At 31.4% G+C, this 20017-nt stretch overlaps 2 protein-coding genes and 1 non-coding gene across 4 annotated transcripts; 2 read left to right on the top strand and 1 right to left on the bottom strand.

The window, feature by feature from the left end:
* The first annotated feature begins 121 nt into the window (after nt 1-121).
* Nucleotides 122-193, top strand: Trnae-uuc (transfer RNA glutamic acid (anticodon UUC)). The gene has a single exon. It is a non-coding gene; the product is annotated as a tRNA-Glu (tRNA).
* Nucleotides 194-970: 777 nt separating this feature from the next.
* On the top strand, nt 971-6353 carry LOC144843726 (WD repeat-containing protein 55-like). The gene is made up of 8 exons (XM_078700637.1): nt 971-1106; nt 1342-1454; nt 4526-4626; nt 4780-4940; nt 5074-5180; nt 5269-5368; nt 5569-5738; nt 5946-6353. Exons 1-8 carry the CDS (start codon nt 981-983, stop codon nt 6193-6195), a joined length of 1128 nt encoding a protein of 375 aa, XP_078556763.1. The 5' UTR covers nt 971-980; the 3' UTR covers nt 6196-6353.
* A 406-nt stretch (nt 6354-6759) lies between these two features.
* Nucleotides 6760-19056, bottom strand: LOC144843711 (cytoplasmic FMR1-interacting protein 2-like). 2 transcript variants are annotated; one of them, XM_078700607.1, is made up of 27 exons: nt 18939-19056; nt 18119-18336; nt 17808-17885; nt 17416-17517; nt 15681-15862; nt 13942-14167; nt 13701-13808; nt 13396-13611; nt 13045-13164; nt 12709-12786; nt 12373-12587; nt 11917-12064; nt 11665-11812; nt 11457-11539; nt 11131-11204; nt 10771-10867; nt 10597-10673; nt 10145-10373; nt 9657-9856; nt 9438-9525; nt 9195-9338; nt 9015-9105; nt 8720-8923; nt 8324-8418; nt 7995-8233; nt 7757-7904; nt 6760-7664 (listed from the first exon to the last, which is right to left on the bottom strand). In XM_078700607.1, the coding sequence occupies exons 2-27, from the start codon at nt 18323-18325 to the stop codon at nt 7494-7496; spliced, it is 3768 nt and encodes a 1255-aa protein (XP_078556733.1). In that variant the 5' UTR covers nt 18326-18336; nt 18939-19056; the 3' UTR covers nt 6760-7493. The 2 variants fall into 2 exon arrangements, with proteins under 2 accessions (XP_078556733.1, XP_078556732.1); XM_078700606.1 differs by lacking the exon at nt 15681-15862 and adding an exon at nt 15133-15314.
* Nucleotides 19057-20017: the final 961 nt, after the last annotated feature.

The following is a 20017-nucleotide window of genomic DNA, read 5'->3' as shown; positions in this document are numbered from 1 at the left end:
CGTGAAAATGATCAATTAAAACAAATATTGTTACATATACAATAATTAAAATCGATAAAATAATAGTCAAAATGGTGACTACCATTTATATTCAAATATCAAACATTTTAATTCATGTCAGTCCCGTGTGGTCTAGTGGTTAGGATTCGTGGTTTTCACCCACGCGGCCCGGGTTCGATTCCCGGCACGGGAAAGCAACATTTTTTTATTTTAATTTTTGGCGGTTTCTGAATTGTATATAATTTTTTAGATAATAAATATAATTTTTCAAATCCACAACACCACAAAAAAAAAAAATATTATAATATTATGTTGTTCTCTATTACTCTCAACAAATTTATTTATTGATATTCTATTTAATAATTTAAGAAATAATGATTTATTATCAATTATTTTAGTTTAACAATCACTATCGTACACATTTTGTGTGACATAAAATATAGTCTAAAATACTCTATTTAATCATAAAGCTGGGCCTATCGGGTATGAATTATTAAATACATAACTGTTTTGTCGAGGATGTGATATGATTCATTTTTTTCTTCTGCAGTTGATTTAGTTTATTTCCGGGCCAAATATTTTTTATTTTAATTTCTTTTCGAGATAAAATGTATTTAAAAATGATGTCAAATGAAATGTATTGATCATCGTGTTATCCTACGATATCAATAATCAATGACCTTTATAGATTCAACAATTGTTTTCCAATGGCACCTACTTTGATTGCATCTTGTTGACTTTTTTTCTGCGGCTTATTAGGAAATGTCTCAAAAATCATAATTATGGTAATTTGTTTTCACAAAATTTACAGCATTAAATAATCTCGAAAAGAAGCCTATCTCGAAAAGAAGCCCACGATGAACCTAAAAAAGATTAAAAAAAAGAAGCTGAGTAGTGAGTATTATCAAAGATCTTAGGTATTATCCTTCCAAACATTGAGGGCGGGTGTTGATTACGTACGTCTTAAGTTTCGTAAGCACATGTTGAGAATTTATCGTTTGTTGATACTGAATATTATTACGCAATCTTTGTTTAAAAAAAAAAATACATTAAAACTTAACGAGATGTCTTCATCCGAAGAAGAGCAAGACGTCAATGAACAAGAGGCATAATTGATTTAGCTTTTTTTTACAAAGTGTTATAAACATATTGATGTTGACTATGTGTAAATGTCTAGGCCTAGGCCTAGGCCTAGGCTAGTTAGTAGTAGAAGCTAGCTAGGCTAGGTCCCTGTTGTTGCACCATCATGTCGACAGAATATAATGCATTTCCCCCTCTTGGTCATATGTGGCAGGAAGTGATCATGTGTAATAATTAACGTGTATAGTTTGTATGTTGTAGATTGAAAGTGCTGTACCGAAAGCAATTGAATCACATGAACTTGTTCTAAACCTCGCATTTCATCCAAGTCAAAAAATACTTGCTGCTGCACACATTGATGGATCTGTGAAATTGTGAGCATTTTAAATTTATAACTAGATTTGAACTCGTCACTTCGACGAGTTCGGGTTATCCGCGCAAACGCAACATGCACATACTTTAAACTATATGAACTTCGTCAATTATTATACCATCCTATGACATGAATGAAGTATGTTTACAGTGCTGAATTGTACCTATTTTGTAGCATACAGCATATTACAGTATTTACAGAATACACTGTATGTTATATACAGTGTAGCATAGACGAAATTACGAGACCCATCTTTTAAATCCAATTATTAACATGATGATGTCATCAAATTGACATATAAGGAAAACAATTTTAGAAGATAATTATCTAAATAATTACATTAATACAAATTTGAAGAATTTTGAAAACGTAAAAGAAAGATGCGCTCTCGTTTAAACGCAATGAACTTTTACGCAAGAGATGAAAATATGACTTTTTGAATTCAACTGGCCATATGATGACGTCACAACATCTGATTGGCAAAATATTCACATGAATTCGTATCTACAATCCAATAGTTTCCAGAAAACGTTTTAATCATGATTATCACTTTTTATTCTGACGAGCTATAACAGATTGAAATTTACTGTAAAGATAAAAATAGGGGACCCACGTTATTTACATTTTTAAACATGATGACGTCATAAAAATTAAAATATTTTTAACTCATGCGAAAGACAGTTGATTGACCTAGAGAGTATTAAAATATCTGTGGAAATGGAATACGTATTAGCGAGATGCGCTCTATTTAATGTGATGAGCAATAACGAAAGAGTAAAAAATCCTATATTTTAGATTCGTGTGACCATACGATGACGTCATAACACCCGAGGGATAAAGATTCTGCATGAATTCATATCTACAACATATCTGCTTACATATTAAATTAAAAAAATTGGGTGTCATGGATGATCCTGAGGAGCTATAATGGATTCAAAATAGGCATAATTTTGACAATATTTTGTCATTTTTGTAACTAAAACGCGCGCAAATTGTCTAAATCAACGTGTTCGTATGACGTCATTTTAATTTGAAATGATGTCAATCTTTTTTAAAATGATTAGGAAAAACTGTAAAATCATAATTCAATAGAAAAACACATGATTTTCATGCTCCGTGCGCACTTTACGCGTAATTTTTTTCGCGCGCGTGGGAATTTTTGACATGCTGAAAATGTCATGATCAGCGTAGAAAGTTGATTAGAAATTAATTTTGCGCATTTTGAAATTTTAAATGCGCGTGCGCGCGTAACTTCTTGTGAAACATGCCATTTTTAATCCATAGAAAGTTCGCCCTTGATATGAATTAAATTTTCACCAAGTGTCAATACAAAATGACTTTTGGTTTATAATCTATGATCAATCATTAAGATTCATAAAATCGCACGTAACTTACGCTGCGCGACTCTAACGTCATATAACGAAATTTCTTGCACATCTACAGCTACAGGTCAATCTTTTGACAAAGTTATGCAATCTTATGTTGACAAGGGTGAGAGATATGCGTGCAACAAAATTCCGGGAAAGAAAGAAGAACAAAGATGATGAAAAAAAAGATATTTACAATCACATGGGTTATCCTGCAACTAAGTTGCGGATAACCAACTAGATTTGAACTCGTCACTACGGACGAGTTAGGTTATCCGCAGCGCAAACGCCACGTGCACGTCATACGTTAGAATATTGCGCACAGTATAACGATTATGCCATTGAAAAAATGTTAGTGCGCTCTCTATTTTATTTTCACGTCTAAGTATATACAGTATACACTATATACTGTTTACGTACTACATACAGTGAAGAATAGGTGAAAATAAGTGGCCAAAGTTATTGACGCTTTTGGACATGATGACGTCATCACAATTTTGAAAACGGTATATCATGCGAAAGATAATTGATCGGCCTAGACAATATAAAAAAATGGGGGAAAATGGAATACGGATAAGTGGAGATGCGCTCTATTAAATGTGATGAACTATGACGAAAGAGACAAAAATCCGCTATTTTATATTCGAGTGGCCATACGATGACGTCACTATGTCCAGTTAGCCATATCGATGCATGATTCTATATCTACAACTCATCAACTTCCATAATATGTAATACAAAATAAACTTCATCATGTAGTTTAGAATCTATGACTGTTTAAAAAAAGGCATAATTTTGACGAATTTTTGAACTTTTTTATCAAAAACGCACGCAAATTATCCAATTCCACGTGCTCGTATGACGTAATTTTAAGTCGAAATTGTTTAAAAGTTGGTAAAATTACTAGAAAAGGCTGAAAAAACATAAATCACGCGAAAAAATTATATTTTTGCGCTACATGCGCACGCGCGTGTAAAATTATTGCGCGTGCGTGGGAATTTTTGAAATGCTCAAAATGACATAAAACGCGTAGAAAGTTGATTAGAAGTTGATTTTTCGTATTTTGAAATTTTAAACGCGCGTGCGCGCGTAACTTTCTGTGAAACATGCCATTTTTAATCCATAGAAAGTTTGCCCTTGATATGACTTAAATGTTCACCAAGTGTCATTACAAAATGACTTTTGGTTTTCAGTCTATGTTAAATACGCAAAATTCATAAAATCGCGCGTAGCTTACGCTGCGCGACTCTAAAGTAAAAAAACGAACTGTCCTGCACTTATACAGATGGAGGTAAATCTTCTGACAAAGTTATACGATGTAATGTTGATCAGAATTTGAGATACACGTGACACAAAATTCTGGGAAAGAAAGAAGAATAACATAGAAAAAAAAAAAAAAAAAAAAAAAAAAAAAGATCCTGACAATAACAAGGGGTTATCCGCCAAGTGCGGATAACCAATAAAATAGTTAATAGTAATACATGTATTTTTTCCACCCAGGGCCCATAGGTGACCATTCTTTTTGACGGATTGGGCCACCTGGTATGTAAAATATTGTGAATAAATATCCTTTCACATGTGATACAAATTATTAATTACAAAATCTTACAATCTCTTGATGCAATGTAATGTTGTATGTTCTTGAGTTGAGGACTTTGTTGCTATGATTTCTACATTGCATTTTGTATGATTGTTTTATACACAGATACTCAATTTTGGAAGATGAAAGTAAACCTAAAGACCTCTTTCAGATAGATATCCACAAAAAGTCCTGCAGGGCTATATCATTTTCAGAGGATGGAAAACGTAAGAAAGAATATTTATTTGTAATTCAGCTCAGCTCTACTTATATCATTTACACATTCATGGTTATATTATTAATTATATTTTAGACTGTTTCCTTCATATCAATCTGACATAACCTCAGATATAATGTATAAATACAAATCTTTCTTTCAGTCCTGTATACCGTATCCAAAGACAAGAGTATCAGAGTTATTGACGTGGAAAGTGAAACTATTAGATTTAAAATGCAAAAAGCTCATGACAATGCAATTTACAGTGTATTAGTGGTGAATGAGAATACATTAGCCACTGGTGATGATAATGGTGTTGTACAGGTTTGTCATTAAGTACTAAATACATAAATCTCACAATACTCTAAATATCAATGACACCTATTTATAACGATCCCTTCAAATATAATTTTGTTAAACCACCTACCTACTTTATTAGAAATACATTTCATTTTAGATGTGGGATACAAGGAAGCAAGAGTCAATAATTACATTTAAACAAAATGAGGATTACATTAGTGACATGGCAACAGACAATGACAACCGCATTCTCTTGGCAACAAGGTACAGTACTACAAAATTATAACTATTTAAAAAAATTGAAATTTTAAATATTTTAGTCAAAAAGTAAACATTGTTTTATTTGTTTCAGTGGTGATGGAACCTTATCAGCATTCAATGTTCGCAGAAGGAGATTTGATATGCAGTCTGAAAATATGGAGGATGAAATGATGACTGTGTCAATAATTAAAGTACAGTATATTGTCTTTACTATAATTATGATTTAGTATTTGTATAGCCTCATCTGAAATGTGTTCATGTTACAAAGTGAGTTAAGAGTTGTCAAAACAATAAGACTATCTGATAACTTAACCACATAAACTCCTAGAAAGTAGTCAGCCTTTTGCCATTTTTCCCCTGATTCAATGATTTAATTTATATTTTGCTTCAGAAAGGGAAAAAGGTTGTGTGTGGTGCAGGAGACGGTGCTCTCAATTTATTCAACTGGAATGAATTTGGCAATATTAGTGATAGATTTCCTGGCCACCCAGAATCGGTAGACACATGTGCAAAAATAAACGAGAATATTATTTGCACTGGGTCTGTTGATGGAATAATAAGGTATGTTCAAATGCCATTTTTACATTGTTATTTTTCAGATGCAGGTAAGACAGTATAGTGAGAACCTACGGTAACATTCAATAATAATAATAATAATAATTTTCCCAATAATACTAATACCAGTAACTACAATGTTTAAAATGTATAGAAACACTGTAAAAATAATACATTTCTATGCAGTAAAGATGTATTTTGTTTGCTCTTTAGGGCGGTAAACATATTACCAAATCGTTTTCTTGGAGTGGTCGGAGATCATGATGAGTTTCCAATAGAATCAATGGACGTGTCACAGGAGGGTGACTTATTAGCAAGCTGTTCTCACGATCAAAAGATTAAATTCTGGAATATTTCCAATCTAGAAGACATTGAATTCAGCACAAAACAAAAAGCTAAGAAAACGGACAAAACAAAACGGTTAAAAACAACAAGAAATAATGATTTTTTTGCAGATTTATGATATATTTGTAAGGATCAACTTTAAATGATATTTGTAAGGATAAACTGTAAATGACTACTTTACTTGCAATAAGTGATAAATGTGTTGAGATTTTTGAACATTTTGTTTTTAAGAACATTTTAATAAATACATGAACAATTAAACAAGTAGAAGCATTATTTGTTTTGTCTGTACATTTGTTTTAATCAATAATATAAATTCCACCATTGATCTACACAAGATGGTTACTAGTTTTCTTTACTGTAATATTATTATTCTTAATATTCCTGGTGTTGTTTAGGTATTTGAAGCATACAATGTCATTAAAATCGGTTGAAAGAATCTGATACATGGCGCAAGATTGAGCCTCCTATAATTATACTGAACCAAAATGTGGTTTACTGGTGGACATATGATTCAGTGAAAATAATTGTACATATATTATGGATTTAAAAGAATAAAACAAGATAATTAAGTTACTCAAAAACTGCCTAAAAACAACAAGGCAGTGGATATATACAAATTGAAATCATTTACTGGGTACAACGTGCACTCAGTAGTATAGTACAAAAGTGTGAAAACTAATCAAGTATTAATATTTTATTCAGGTTATTCCGCTACATATCAAATAGTTATAAATCACCCTCAATCTTTTATTTACAGTATTTTGGGTTAAAAATTAATAATAAGTAAAAGGATAAATGCATAAACAAAAATCAGTACAAAATAAGTTAATCTATAAATAAACTTCTAGATTTCATTAGAAACACATCATTGTCCTTTGCGATGTGATTACCAAACTATAAGGCCTATACTGTAATTTTAATAAGTGATCAAACAAAATGTAAAGCTATAATTTTTATTCATGGTACTATTTGATACAACTTGTATTTGACATTGATTAAAACACTCAAAAACACAACAAAATTATTGCATGGGTTTTTAAAAAATGCAGTACCAAAAGATACCATTATATTCGATGATTAAATAGATTATTAAAAGTTTCAGTCTTTTTTTAGGTATCCATATGGAATCATTTCAGGTTTTAACTGGTTTCTTACAGTTAGATTGGTTGTGGTTGCATTTTCACATGATAATCACTTGAGTACAATTAGGGTTATCTTTAATAATCGAAAATAAATTTTCTAGCATGTCATCATATGGTAGATCTTCTGAATCAGGGAAAACATGACAATATAGTGTAAAGTATCTAAGAATAATTATCAAGCAAAAATTAATTTGTTGTAACTTGAGTAGCATGTGAAAACGCAACCTGCTTATTTTTAATACGTAGGCCAGTTTACAGAATGAGGTTGATTCTAGTTGGTACCATCAATGACGGACTGATGAACAGGTGGTTGGTAACACCTAACCTGTTCAACTGGAAGGCTATCACTGTCTCCAGGCTTTAGGAATTTGTGCAGTACAGCAAATACCTGGTTGTTGAGAAGACGAAACTTCCTGATCCTATCCACAAGCCGTTTGATTGACTGTAAGCATATAAAATATAATTTAAGCCATTTGATTGACTGTAAGCATATAAAACATAATTTAATAATAATTAGTAAAAAGTTAGACTTACAATTCCATTAACATCAATATCTTTAGTGTCCACTTCATTGACTCTCAAGATGTGATAGCAAAAGTCTAATGCTTCAAATCTTCTATGTTGCCCTAACAACGTAATCAAGGCACATCCTGCCCAGTGCAAACCCTCACCAAAACATTCTCTGTAAAATTTCAAATGTTTGTCCAAATTAAATATCTTTTTTATCCTAAATAACTATAAATATGACAAAAATCAATAGTGTGATACTTACTCTGTAGTGAGCTCCCCTTTGGTAAGTGGAAGACAGTATACAAATTGAATAGCACTCCAAAGTCTGTGAAATTCATTGCACTCATCAACATTCATAACACCATTAGCAGGAGGTGGGCCATGCCATATTGGATCATCCAAGAAACTCTTTATTCTTGTCAGTACAACTTCAAAGAGTGTCAGGCCACAGCATAGTCTCTCCTTTGTCAGAAGATCACCTTCTTTTGAGTTTATTAATTGCTGAAAAAAATATAAAATTGTAATTCATTGACTTCTAGTCCATAATCATGGGGCATATATATTATGAAAATTATAAAAACTGCTTCTTACTTCTTGCGTGCCATACTTTTCCATAACGGCAACAACTTGCATTGGGGAATATTTCTGTTCTAACTTCTTAACCTTTGTTTCTAGTTTGTCGCCCTCTGAAATATAATAAATAAAGTACATAGTCAAGTAAATTTATTGTCATTTGTAAACATATAAAAAACATTTACATTGAAATGAATTTGAACGGTTTTAGCTAACAACAAATAAATAGAACTTAAACTATATGGTGAAACTATCCCCCACCAGACACCATCCCAGTATCTCTAGAACTGGTTTCGGGGTTGGTAAAAAACTAAACTTTGCCGGACACTATTCCGGTATTTCAAGGTTTATTACTATTTACAAAATTAATATAAATCACAAGGCATGACAAAATTAAAATGCTGGTATACTTACGTTGTAGAAACTGTTTAGGAATAATGTTCTGGAAAGGTGCAGCATGTAGAAGGTCACACACTTCCTCAATTGCAAGGTTCTGTTCAATTAGTTTACAGAACAGAATGCTGTTGCCGACCTCACGGAAGCTCTGAAAAAGGTTGGTACGTACATCTGGATACTGTACAATGTCTTGAAGTTGCGCTGCATAGTAACTAATTACACCTGAAAAAAACAATCAGTCTTTAGATATAGAGGCAAAATTTAATTTTTAAATGACCCATTTAAGTAAAACAAATAGCAAAGACTAAATTACCTGGACAACCATATGCAAATTTAGGTAGCCTGCAAATCTTCGGCATTATCTCCATTAAAATCTTTACATATTGAAGAATTGTTCCCTGAAGCTGTAATAAGAATTTATTTTTGTTATCTTCCTTCATAAAAATCATAAATATCCTTGGTTACGCTAAAATTAAACAATCATCTGACTTACTAAACTCTTGACAACTTTCAGCAGCTCTTCCATGACAACCGCTATACCTTGGTAACCTAGCAACCGTACCATAGCCTGCATGTGGGGTGCTCCAACAAAGTTGTTGTATAGACTATTGATGTGACGGAATGCTTCATTCAAATGCTAAAAAAAGTTATATATTAAGTGAGATCAACATTTACTTCTTTCCAATAAATATTAATAATTGTCTTAATCTTCTACAGTAATAATTTGGAAACTTACTTTTGATCCATAGATGTATGAGGGCGCTGCTGTTGGTGGTCTTTCTCTATTTAGGGCTTCTGCTAGTGACAATGATGTCCTAACAAATCTTAAGAAATTAATAAAACAGCTTAAAATCAAAGATAGATTACAAAAAAAAAGAACAAAACCTAAATAAAAAGAAATATGTGTGGTATGCAACTTTGAGAGAGTACAGTAATTAAAATGTAACAAACTCACCTATCTGTAGAAGCATTGTAGCAGAAGTTTGGTAAGAAGTCATAGTTCAACTCCCAAAAGACATGAAGCGTTATCCTGCCATACGGAGCTAGGACGTTGTGGTTTGCCTCACGAAACATCGACTCAAAGTCATTGAGCGTCATATGTTTACTGAGTAGCTGGTGGGTTAATCGGTTCACCTCATGAAGACAATCAAGTTCCTAAATAAAATAAAACTTTTTAAAACTTGTAGCAGAAATAACACTAAATACATCAATACATAGTTATTTCATCATGTTTGTAGTATACAAATTTATGATGGTTATCTATATGCTATTAACTTAGCAGATAACTGAAATAATACACCAAACATCAATTGCTCAATATAATAATATTTTGTATTGTATTTCTTTTTTTAAGAATAGAATACAAAAAAAAGACATGACTGGACTTGGGTTACTGTGATTAAATTTGGGTTAAGTACCCACTGTAAGAATCAATAAACTCACCATAACACCAGTTATGTCTCCGCTTTCAAATCTGGCAATGGCAAGGTCCAGACTTTTTTGCATTGCTGTATTGATACGTTGTGTGATCAATCTATTCATATCGATCGACCGTCCAAGGAGCTGAAGATGGCGCTGTCTCAGCAACGTTGTGTACTTGTTTGGATGTGGGAATCTGATAGTGATATCAAATTTCTCACATTCTGCTCTGAAGCGCTTGTCTAGTAGAATACTAAAAACAAATTTGTACAACATTTAATATTTGCATTCTTTTGTTGTATTTCTATAATAAGTTGTTTCAAATTTAATATTATTATTAACTTTATTGCACATTAATTCAGCACAGGAACAGAAACAGAGGGGGCTATCAGAGAGTACGGTGCCCCAAATCAACCCAGAAACCCATTCACCACACCACACTAATATATTGATATAATATGGGTAAGTGAACTTACCTGCCAGCCAATGCCTTGTAATGTGCAAAAATCTGATCACTAAGCTTATAAACCAACTGATCAAAACACAGGTTAACCTAGACATAGATGAAACAACACAAAATATATGTGTAAATATGTGAAAGATTATTCATTACATCAACACTTTAATCATAATAATATGTATATACGCACCTCAGCTTCAATCTCATCATAGAGATACTGTTTCTTAAATCGTGTAAGGGCATACTGAGCACTATCACTGTACAGGTCTAATGGATACAATATGTACCTATTTTGGATAAGAAAGTAAAAATAAATAAATATTCATTAATTTGTTTCAATTCATAATAATAATAATAACATAATAATAATAAAATCAAACTTATTTCTTATAAATTACAGAGGAAAGAAAAGGAGGAAAAGGAAATAAAAACTTATATAGTTTTCCCCAACTTCATTACTAAAATTAATATTGATATTAATATAAAACAATGTTACATTTAAACCCCTATTATTACTTAAGCACTTATTGATTATATTTGATATACATACTCCATCATTGAAGCATCCTTGGTCTCTAGAATGTGGTCTGTTAAAATCCAGGGCATTGACATCTCAATTGGAAACTAAGAACAAATCAAACAATGTTAACACATAACATTTAAAGAAGTATGCTTTAGGTGGACATAATAGGATAGAGATGCTTAAATAAAGCATCAATTCTAAACTAGCTCCTTTCAAAGTTCTTGTTTTGTTATATTATATAATATACATTTTATATTAAATTTTAAGTAGTTTGATTGTAAATTAATGTAACTAATAAATACCACTGTTTAAATTATTTATGTACTTTTATTTAAGAAACTTTATTAGAATACCTGAATTCGTTCTCCCATTGTCATCTCTAAAAAGAATTCTCGATACCAGAGTTGAGATAAATCACAGCATTCTTGTAAAGTTTCTGTAAAATATAAAGTTTAGTGTTTCATAAATCAATGAAATAGTTAATTTTGTACACAGAGATAGGCATAATGTTGATCTCAATTTGTGTGTCACAGTTATGTTTGTAGAAAAATAAGATCATACCTGAAAAACTGAGTAGGTGTTTGTAGAAAAAAGATCGTTTATGGAATGCTTCAATGATGGCTAGGGACTTCTCATCCAGATCCTTGCGCATTGGTTTCTTTCCTTTATCCCAGAATATTGACTCTAGCATTGTACGCATCATGTATAGCTACAAAATTGACAATGTTGGAATGATAATATACAACTCAACTTAAACTACAAATATAAAATATATGAAATTAAAAAAAACAAATTTGGCAGTAAGATATTTACCTGTGTACTGCTGGGTCCAACTGTCCTCCTAGGAACTTGTATACTGTAACCAGTTTTGGGGTCTTTATCACCCTTTAAGCAAGGATCATCATTGGGTGCCATACCATTATGCCAATCACTGCATGTCTGTCTGATTGAATGAAGAACTCTAAAAACATAAACATATTATTTGATCTTATTTGAAAAATGTGTGCTCCAATAATAAAAATAATTTTTTTTTTAAATCAGTACATATTATAAGAGTTTGCTAATTTCAATCAATCAATAATACATTTATTTCTCAAACAAAAACAAACAAAAAATAAAAAATAAGTACAGATAACATTTTCTAAAATATAATAAATGAGAAAAGGGGTACCTTACTGGAAGCTTAAGCTTTGTGGGGTCCAGGCAACATATTTAAGTAAGGTAAGAAAGAATCAAAAACTTTTAAGCTATATGAGATAAGTAAATTACGTTTCTAAAACATGTTTCTTTTTCTTGACTGCAAGCCTCATTGGTTCTCTCAGCTGAAGCTGAACAAAGTCTTGTATCTCAGCATAAACTGTCCTTACAATGGCCTCATAGAATACACTTTCCATTCGGTTCATCAGCACTTGTAAACCCTTTATTGCTGCAATTACTTCAATCAGTGCAAACTTCTCATTGCTGCTGTAGTTGTATCGTGTTGACTGTAACAAATAATTCACAATTACTTCTAACATTCTGTTTATTTCCAAAATACATAAAAGCATAAATTAATTACACAATACTATTGTTGAATATTATTCAGAAATAAGCTAAGTGACTTACCCTTTCATATTCTTCTGCATTTTCTGGGATGTTGGGATTTGATCGTTTGTCTGCGGGGTGGATTAGCTTCCATGAATACTGAAAACAATATTTTACAATGAAATGCACAATTAAAATAGACTAAGCCTCTTGGGCCAAAATAAGCATAAAATAAATATTTCAATTATCATTTAATTTTAATTGTTGCATGTTTATGTCTTGTCATTTTGTATTTTTGTAAGGGTCCCTAATGATCAGCTTCAGCTGGATGGACCACCCTCATAAAATATTGTTGAAATAAAATAAAAAAATAAATAAATAAACAATTTCTCTCATTTAAAAAAGTATATTTCTTACCAACTCAGCAACAAGAGCTGTCCAATGACCTAACAGCCGTAATCCTCTTAATGCTAGATTGTAGAGGGAGACATTTTCAGCATCGCTTCTTTGAGTATCTTTCTGTGCTGTTGTAACTTCCTATTAACATATATAATTGGATGTTAGTCATAGACTATCAGTTACATTTTAAGAGAAATTTTAATAAAGCTCGTTCATAGTGAATTAAATAAATATATATATTAGATATAAGCTACTGTATATAAATAAATAAAACATTCCAAATTGAACTACTGTAAGATGACATTTTATTTACTACAAGCTGGTTTCGTATGTCCAGCAAAGATACAGTATATAGAAAAGCACACATACCTTGTTACTGTGTGTAGCCAATTCACTTATGTACCTGGTATGGTGTTCTCGTACATTAGGTAATTGTTCTACTATGTTGTATTGTGAGGTATGACTTAAACTGCCACTAGCATCTACACTCCATACTGATCGATGGCTCTCAAAGTTCTCACTTTTCATGATGTAGGAATACAGGGAAATCTGAATATCACCATATAATGGTACAACTTCCAAGTGCTGTGTTTAAAGTAAAACAATATTATTACAATTATACGTTGAATAAAGAATAATTTATAAACCTACTTACAATCTATGTAAGCTGATACCTTGAAAAACTTGTCAATTTTAGACAGACTGAACTTTTTCTTTCCACCATCCAATTTGTAAATACTGACATCTTTTCCATCCATAAGATAAAGAGCAAAAGCCATGACCTAAAGATAATAAAGATAATCTGTAATTAATAAAAAAAAAGACTGAAAACCTAAAGAAGCAAATAAGGTTTATCAATAGGACATTTTCTCTTTGGTCAGAACCTATACAAAACTTTAAGAACCAAAAACTAACCTTAAGTAGCATATGTTTCTCCTGTGGTAGTACATATTGTTTGTTTTCATACATATCAGAGCATATATTTACAATGTCAATCAATAGTTCCTCGTGACCTTGGATTTCCTGTATTTTACTCTTCAAGGTCGTTGTAATCTTGTCATTGATAGCTAAAAATAACGTCACATTCTGCGATTCTTGGATAGACTGTGGCGTGGACATGCGCTTCAGAAATTGAGCGGCCCTGTATAACATAATACATTACTGTGATTTGCATTGTTTTGTCTAAAATACCAATGCAGTACATTAATAATAAAATAAGGTAATTAATATGGTATCGTAGCTTCATTCAAATTAATACCGTAAAAATAAAAACATGCAGTGAATAATATTTAGCAAATCAAGGGTGTAAAGTAACTGAATTCGCAGAGTAAAACATAAAACAACAATGACACAAACATTTAAAAAACAAAGGATAAATTGTTCATATATTTCAAACATACTTTGTACATATATTTGATAAAAGATAAATATGTATTTGTTGTAAAAGGCATTATGTAGAACAACAAAAAAAAAGAGGCAAAGATGCAAAATGACTTTAATTTTAAATCAATGTTTAAAATAAGCTAAAGAAAAAAACAATAATTAATAGATTATAAATTTCATTTTAACGATTTAGTATTTGTATATATCACTACATAGCCAATCAGAAGCAGAATTCTGTAGCACAAACCAAAGACTAAAATGAAGTGTTTTCATGCTAAAAGAAATATGTGTAATTGTGATGTGTAATTAGAATTAAAGATGTATTGTCCCCAAAAACATGAAAACATTTTGTAGTTTGTATTCACTTTCGGTAAAATGATAAAAAAAAAACATTTGACCAGAAACCCAATGACTTTCAGAAAATGGGCTTTCTTAACTTTTTTTTAAAACTAAACCAAAAAAACAAAACAAAAATGTTTTAATCCCTTTTTCAAAGTGAATAACGAATTGTTATTAAAATGTTTTACAATTTATTTTGCAGGGAGAAAATATATCTTTAACTTAACAGTGTTTAGCTTTTTGATGTATTTTATGGAATGTAAGAATATCTATCTATAGTAACTCTGCATAATTTGACTGTTATTAGTGTAATATTAAATGCACATGCACAGTGAGGTGATGTATTTAATATGGTTAGTGCATAGTGTGTGCATGTTCTCAAACCTTCTATATTGAGCATAATCATTCTTGATACTGGCTTTTATGTTTTTAAGAGCATCTAACACTGCAAACATGTTCATGACTTTGCCAAGGGTAAGTAAGTATGCCTCAGACACAAAATCTTTGCGTCGTTCGGGATGTGATAATCGCTGGAAATCTCTGTAGAATAGATCTATGGCTTTTTGCTGAAAGGAATAAAGCAATATTAGACAAAATGTTAGGCATATCCCAACATTTCTAAAGAAAAAGCACACTTTTTAAAGAAGAAGCAAACATCAACTGAGACAGTTTTGTTTTTAAAAAGAATAAATCATCTGATTAAAATACGCTTTTAATCTGAAAAATGATAAGTACAGAGAAACAATTACCAAATGATCATTCTTGTAAAAACCAAATAAAACTGACTACAGAGTTGAAGCTTGTGTACTACAATGTGAAAATGGATCACAATGAATGAATGCATTTTGAATAGAATCCCAAACTGTCAAGCATACTACTATGCATGAATCAAGCACTTTGCAAGTAAGCGTTGCTAATGAATTATCCATTACCTTTTGTAATGAGAATAATCATTTCGGATACTGGCGCGAATGTTCTTGATGCTATCAAGCACCATGAACATATTGAGACATTTGCCAACCGTGAGGAGATACGACTCGGACACAAAGTCTCTACGTTTCTCCTGGTTGCACAAACGAAGGAAATCTGCTGTAAACAAGTCTAAAGCTTTTTGCTGAAATTGAACAAATTATTATTAATCATAATCTAATATGATTTCTGCACGTTATGGCAAATAACGAATTTATTATTTTTTTTACCTGCAAGAGAAAAAAGTAATATTTAATTCCTTGTTTGTTGTTGAAATCAAATATGGTACTACTGTATGAAATCTGAGCAGGAACTAAGTGAACATAATCTTTTATTAGTAGTTAATATTTACTTTCCTTTGTATTAATGTTATCCCTTCCTTTTTAGAAATTTCATGATACAAAACAGTCATTGCAACAATACTATTACAGGTAGGTATTCTATTGTGAAATTATGGCTGACTTTCCATTGAAAATATACTGTAGGATGCTAAACAACTCTTTAAGTAAAATAATCTACAGAATTCAGGGCATTTTTTTTCATGTTATGTTTTAGCAACGTCCCATGCCAGTTGTTAGGACAATACATTCATGATTTTATCATTTCCTTAGAGGAAATTAAAGAGGTTCCTTTTCCAAATATAATAAAATAACAATTGTATCCCTTGTGAATGTCTTAAAAGCTGTCCTTCAAAAATGATTGAAGAATAAGTGTGTGAACTGCTAAACATGGATTAAGATTTCTTCAAGTTCAAATTGATCTATGTTATGATAATTCACAAATAATACTTTGCCTCACGGCAACCTATCATTCTCAAATTTTGTATCAAATATCAATTTAAAATCTTTCTTTTTTTTCTTTAGTGATATGTCTCATTATTTTAACTATGAATAATTGTATGGTAATTTTATAAACACAGTGCAACTGTGAAGGTTTACTTAAATCATTTATTTCAATGTAGTAAACAAACCAACTGTCATCCATTTTAAACAACAAGCAACTTTTGAAAATTCTATTAAAAATGTATTCACCCTTCAAAAATATAGAATAAAATAACTTAACTTATTCACTAACTGCAGAACTTATAAAGAGACAAAATAAACAGTTAAATTTATTAAACAGGCTTCCAGTTGACTACTTTTTTCTCTCTTGTTTTTAATCCAATTTTTGGTCAGTGATTAATTATTAATATTCAATAACAAAAATGGTTTTAAAATCATTTTTTCAGGGGACAATCTTTAAACAGCAATTGTAATAAATATCAAACGGTTGATTTAAACAGCTATGATTATTCCAGTAATGTTATGCATTTAACAGTCCAGTGATGTTGAATAGAATATTATCAGATCACTGATTTTAAAAAACTGAGTTGGTAAACACAATACCACAATGAATACTGCCAGGTACTTGGAACAATAAGCCATTAAATGCAGGTGGTAACAAAAGGTCATACTGTACTATTTTCAATTGGACAGCGGTTTTTATACAGGGAAATTATTTATATTGATCTTTTAAAGTTGGCATGTCACTAAAACAGGAACAAGCATTTTATTTATACTTCAATTGTTAAACTCTGTTTCCTTAATTACTCACTCCATGCTACTTCACTCTATAGTAATAGCTTATTACTTTCATATAATTATTACTACCTCTTTTTCATCTGTCTATAGTAACATTTAAAACAATTTTTTATCTTACCTGAAAGTAAAACAGACTGACAAGTTTAGAAACTTCTGGTTCAAGTGCTTCCACAAACTTTTCATAGATTTCTACCCTGTTTGGTTGTTGGTTTGATTTTATCTGAAACATAGGGTTATATAATAATTATAAAAACTACAGGTTAAACGAAAGGATAGTGTGTGTGATATTTTAAACATGTACCTCCATGGTTTAAATAAGCAAAACTGAATTGATTAACTATAAAGGTTTACAGTATTTAACGTTATGAGATGTTTGTAATATGGATTAATAACCATAAAAGTCTTTATTTATTTTGACTTATTATGAAATGTAATTAGGACTGTGACCAGGTTTTGTTTACTTATTTTCCATTTGTTGGTTAATGTTCAAAAACAGGTTATTTTACTCACTGCAGGCATGGCACGGGAACAACTCCTCCACGTGTACAGCATCACAGCATATTCATGTCCTTCTTCAAGCAGTTTGTTCTATTAATAAAAGTATCAATTTCAATTACTACAGTTTAAATGAAACAAACAGAGGTGAAATGTGCGTTTTAAGAAAAATATTTGATTCTCTACATTAAAATTTATTGGAGGGTACAAATATTTAAATAATTCAAAAAGCATAAAAAGACACTATTATACTAGCTTTTAAACCTTGCAGAATATACGGTGGCTGGTGATTTTCTTCAGGATTAAAAAAAGCAAATATATCTCACCATTTCAGAGTGGACAGTTGCTTCTTCAATATACCTGGACATGCCAGTTACAAAAGCTGCTCTGTCCTCAAAATTGGTGTCAAAGTTTGCTTGGTATGTAATTGACACAGCTGTAGCTTCGATACATGGTTGCTGGTCAGGTAGAGGGAGCTCTTCCAACAGGTCCACATTCGAAAGTGCATCTTCCAAAGATACCGTGGCAGACATTTTGACACGGTCTACATGAAATAACAGAAAATGTATTAGGTTTTCGTAAAAACTAGGCCTATTCCTAGCTAGTTGTAATAATATATGTTAGGTTTTTTGGTCAAACTTGTCCATATTCCTAATAATACTGTAGTTACTGAATTTTAAATTTAAAGCATACCTAATATTTAATAAATATTTTAATTTCAATTTTTGTATGCTTTTATTATTTATACAATACAATCAATTTTATTATTATAACGAATAAAGTTTCCATTCCAGGTTCAGCCTATTTTTAAGAATGATGTATTACTATTGATTCTAGCCTATTTCTATTCACCTAACTTCGTTGTCGGTCTTCAGTTAGTTGAGAATGTGCCCCGCCTGTGTTTACCAACAATTGGTATACTATGTATCATGTCTAGGCCTACCACCACCATCATTCCATTATTTACACAGCCTCCTACTGTACCAACTCACAAAGTGTCAAATGCATGGCTTACTGCACCAGCCCTGCCAGCCTCTGCTGAGCGAGCGTAGCCTAGACTTGCTTTGTTTGGAAGTTTGATTTATCTTAAATTCTCGTGTGAAATATCTAATATGGAATGCTATTAAAGCCAACTTAAATGCCTACCTTACAGTCGGTTTCCTTTAACGAGAATGTAACCCCAAAGATTTAAAAAAATGCTTCAAAATATACAAATGAGCACCATTTTATGTGTCCACACCCTTGCAATAAGCAACAACACAACTCACACAGGGTTGACCATATTTCCGGGTTAGAGAGGGCGCTCTATAAACAATGCCGAACAGTACTCGAAACCCTCACAGTGCTTCCTCTTTTTCGAAAAGCCATATCGAAAAGAATCTCCGTCTTTGTTTTGCAAAAATAACCTCGAAAGATGCTTATATCGAAATCAAGCCCACTAAATAACTCAAGTTGAGGCTCCTTTCGAGACTGTATTTTCTAAAGAAGTATTGTCTCCCAGAAAAAAAAAATTAGATTTTTGTTTTTTTAAATGCTATTTTAATGTCATGGTAGTCACATACTATAATAGTTATTCACTTTAACCAAAAATTGGATCGGAAAACAAAATAAAAAACCGAAATTTAATGCAACAAAAATATTCAAATTGTCAATGGGATTGGTTGAAGGTAACCGTTTATTTTGTCATAAAAATTATTTTTTCGAGGTTTTTTTAACTTTTTAAAAACTACAAAATCTTCATTTTTCATGTTCTTGGGGGACAATACATCTTTAATGTCAAAAGGCCCACATTATTTATGGACCTAATGTTAGATTGTTCAATCAAGTCACATGTAATATTTTACAATGTGTTGTTTCAAATGATACTGTGACAACTTTTATCTTCTTCTTGCCTGCTTCCTTGGCAACATATCAAATTTAGAAGGGAATATAATAATTTTAGTTTCACAAAATGTCACAGCATTTCGAAAAGATTTGGCCGCCTCTTTTGAAAAGTAATCTCGAAATCTAAAAAAAGAAGCCCATCTCTGAGTCCTAACTTAAGAAGTCTGTTGGGCTTACGGTATGTTCCCAAATCGATTCGAATGGTTTATTTTTTAGTATTGATGGCCAGAAATTGGAATTGCAAATAATATATGCCATGCATATTAAATTGCGTATTAATCTAATGTCTGTCTGTCTGTAATTGATCCCCGAAGCATCCATGCATCCATGAAGTGCTACTC

The sequence above is a fragment of the Antedon bifida genome, chromosome 5, assembly GCF_963402885.1.
Source record: "Antedon bifida chromosome 5, ecAntBifi1.1, whole genome shotgun sequence".
NCBI lineage: Eukaryota > Metazoa > Echinodermata > Crinoidea > Comatulida > Antedonidae > Antedon > Antedon bifida.
This window is presented reverse-complemented; position numbering and strand designations above follow the sequence as displayed.

Coding starts and splice junctions, on each gene's coding strand:
- LOC144843726 (XM_078700637.1), top strand. CDS start 981: ATGTTGAGAATTTATCGTTTGTTGATACTGAATATTATTACGCAATCT. Junction 4,941..5,073: donor ATGATAATGGTGTTGTACAG/GTTTGTCATTAA, acceptor ATTTCATTTTAG/ATGTGGGATACAAGGAAGCA. Junction 5,739..5,945: donor TCTGTTGATGGAATAATAAG/GTATGTTCAAAT, acceptor TTTGCTCTTTAG/GGCGGTAAACATATTACCAA.
- LOC144843711 (XM_078700607.1), bottom strand. CDS start 18,325: ATGTCTGCCACGGTATCTTTGGAAGATGCACTTTCGAATGTGGACCTG. Junction 13,165..13,395: donor TGGCTACACACAGTAACAAG/GTATGTGTGCTT, acceptor ATATGTTAATAG/GAAGTTACAACAGCACAGAA. Junction 9,857..10,144: donor GAGACATAACTGGTGTTATG/GTGAGTTTATTG, acceptor TATTTTATTTAG/GAACTTGATTGTCTTCATGA.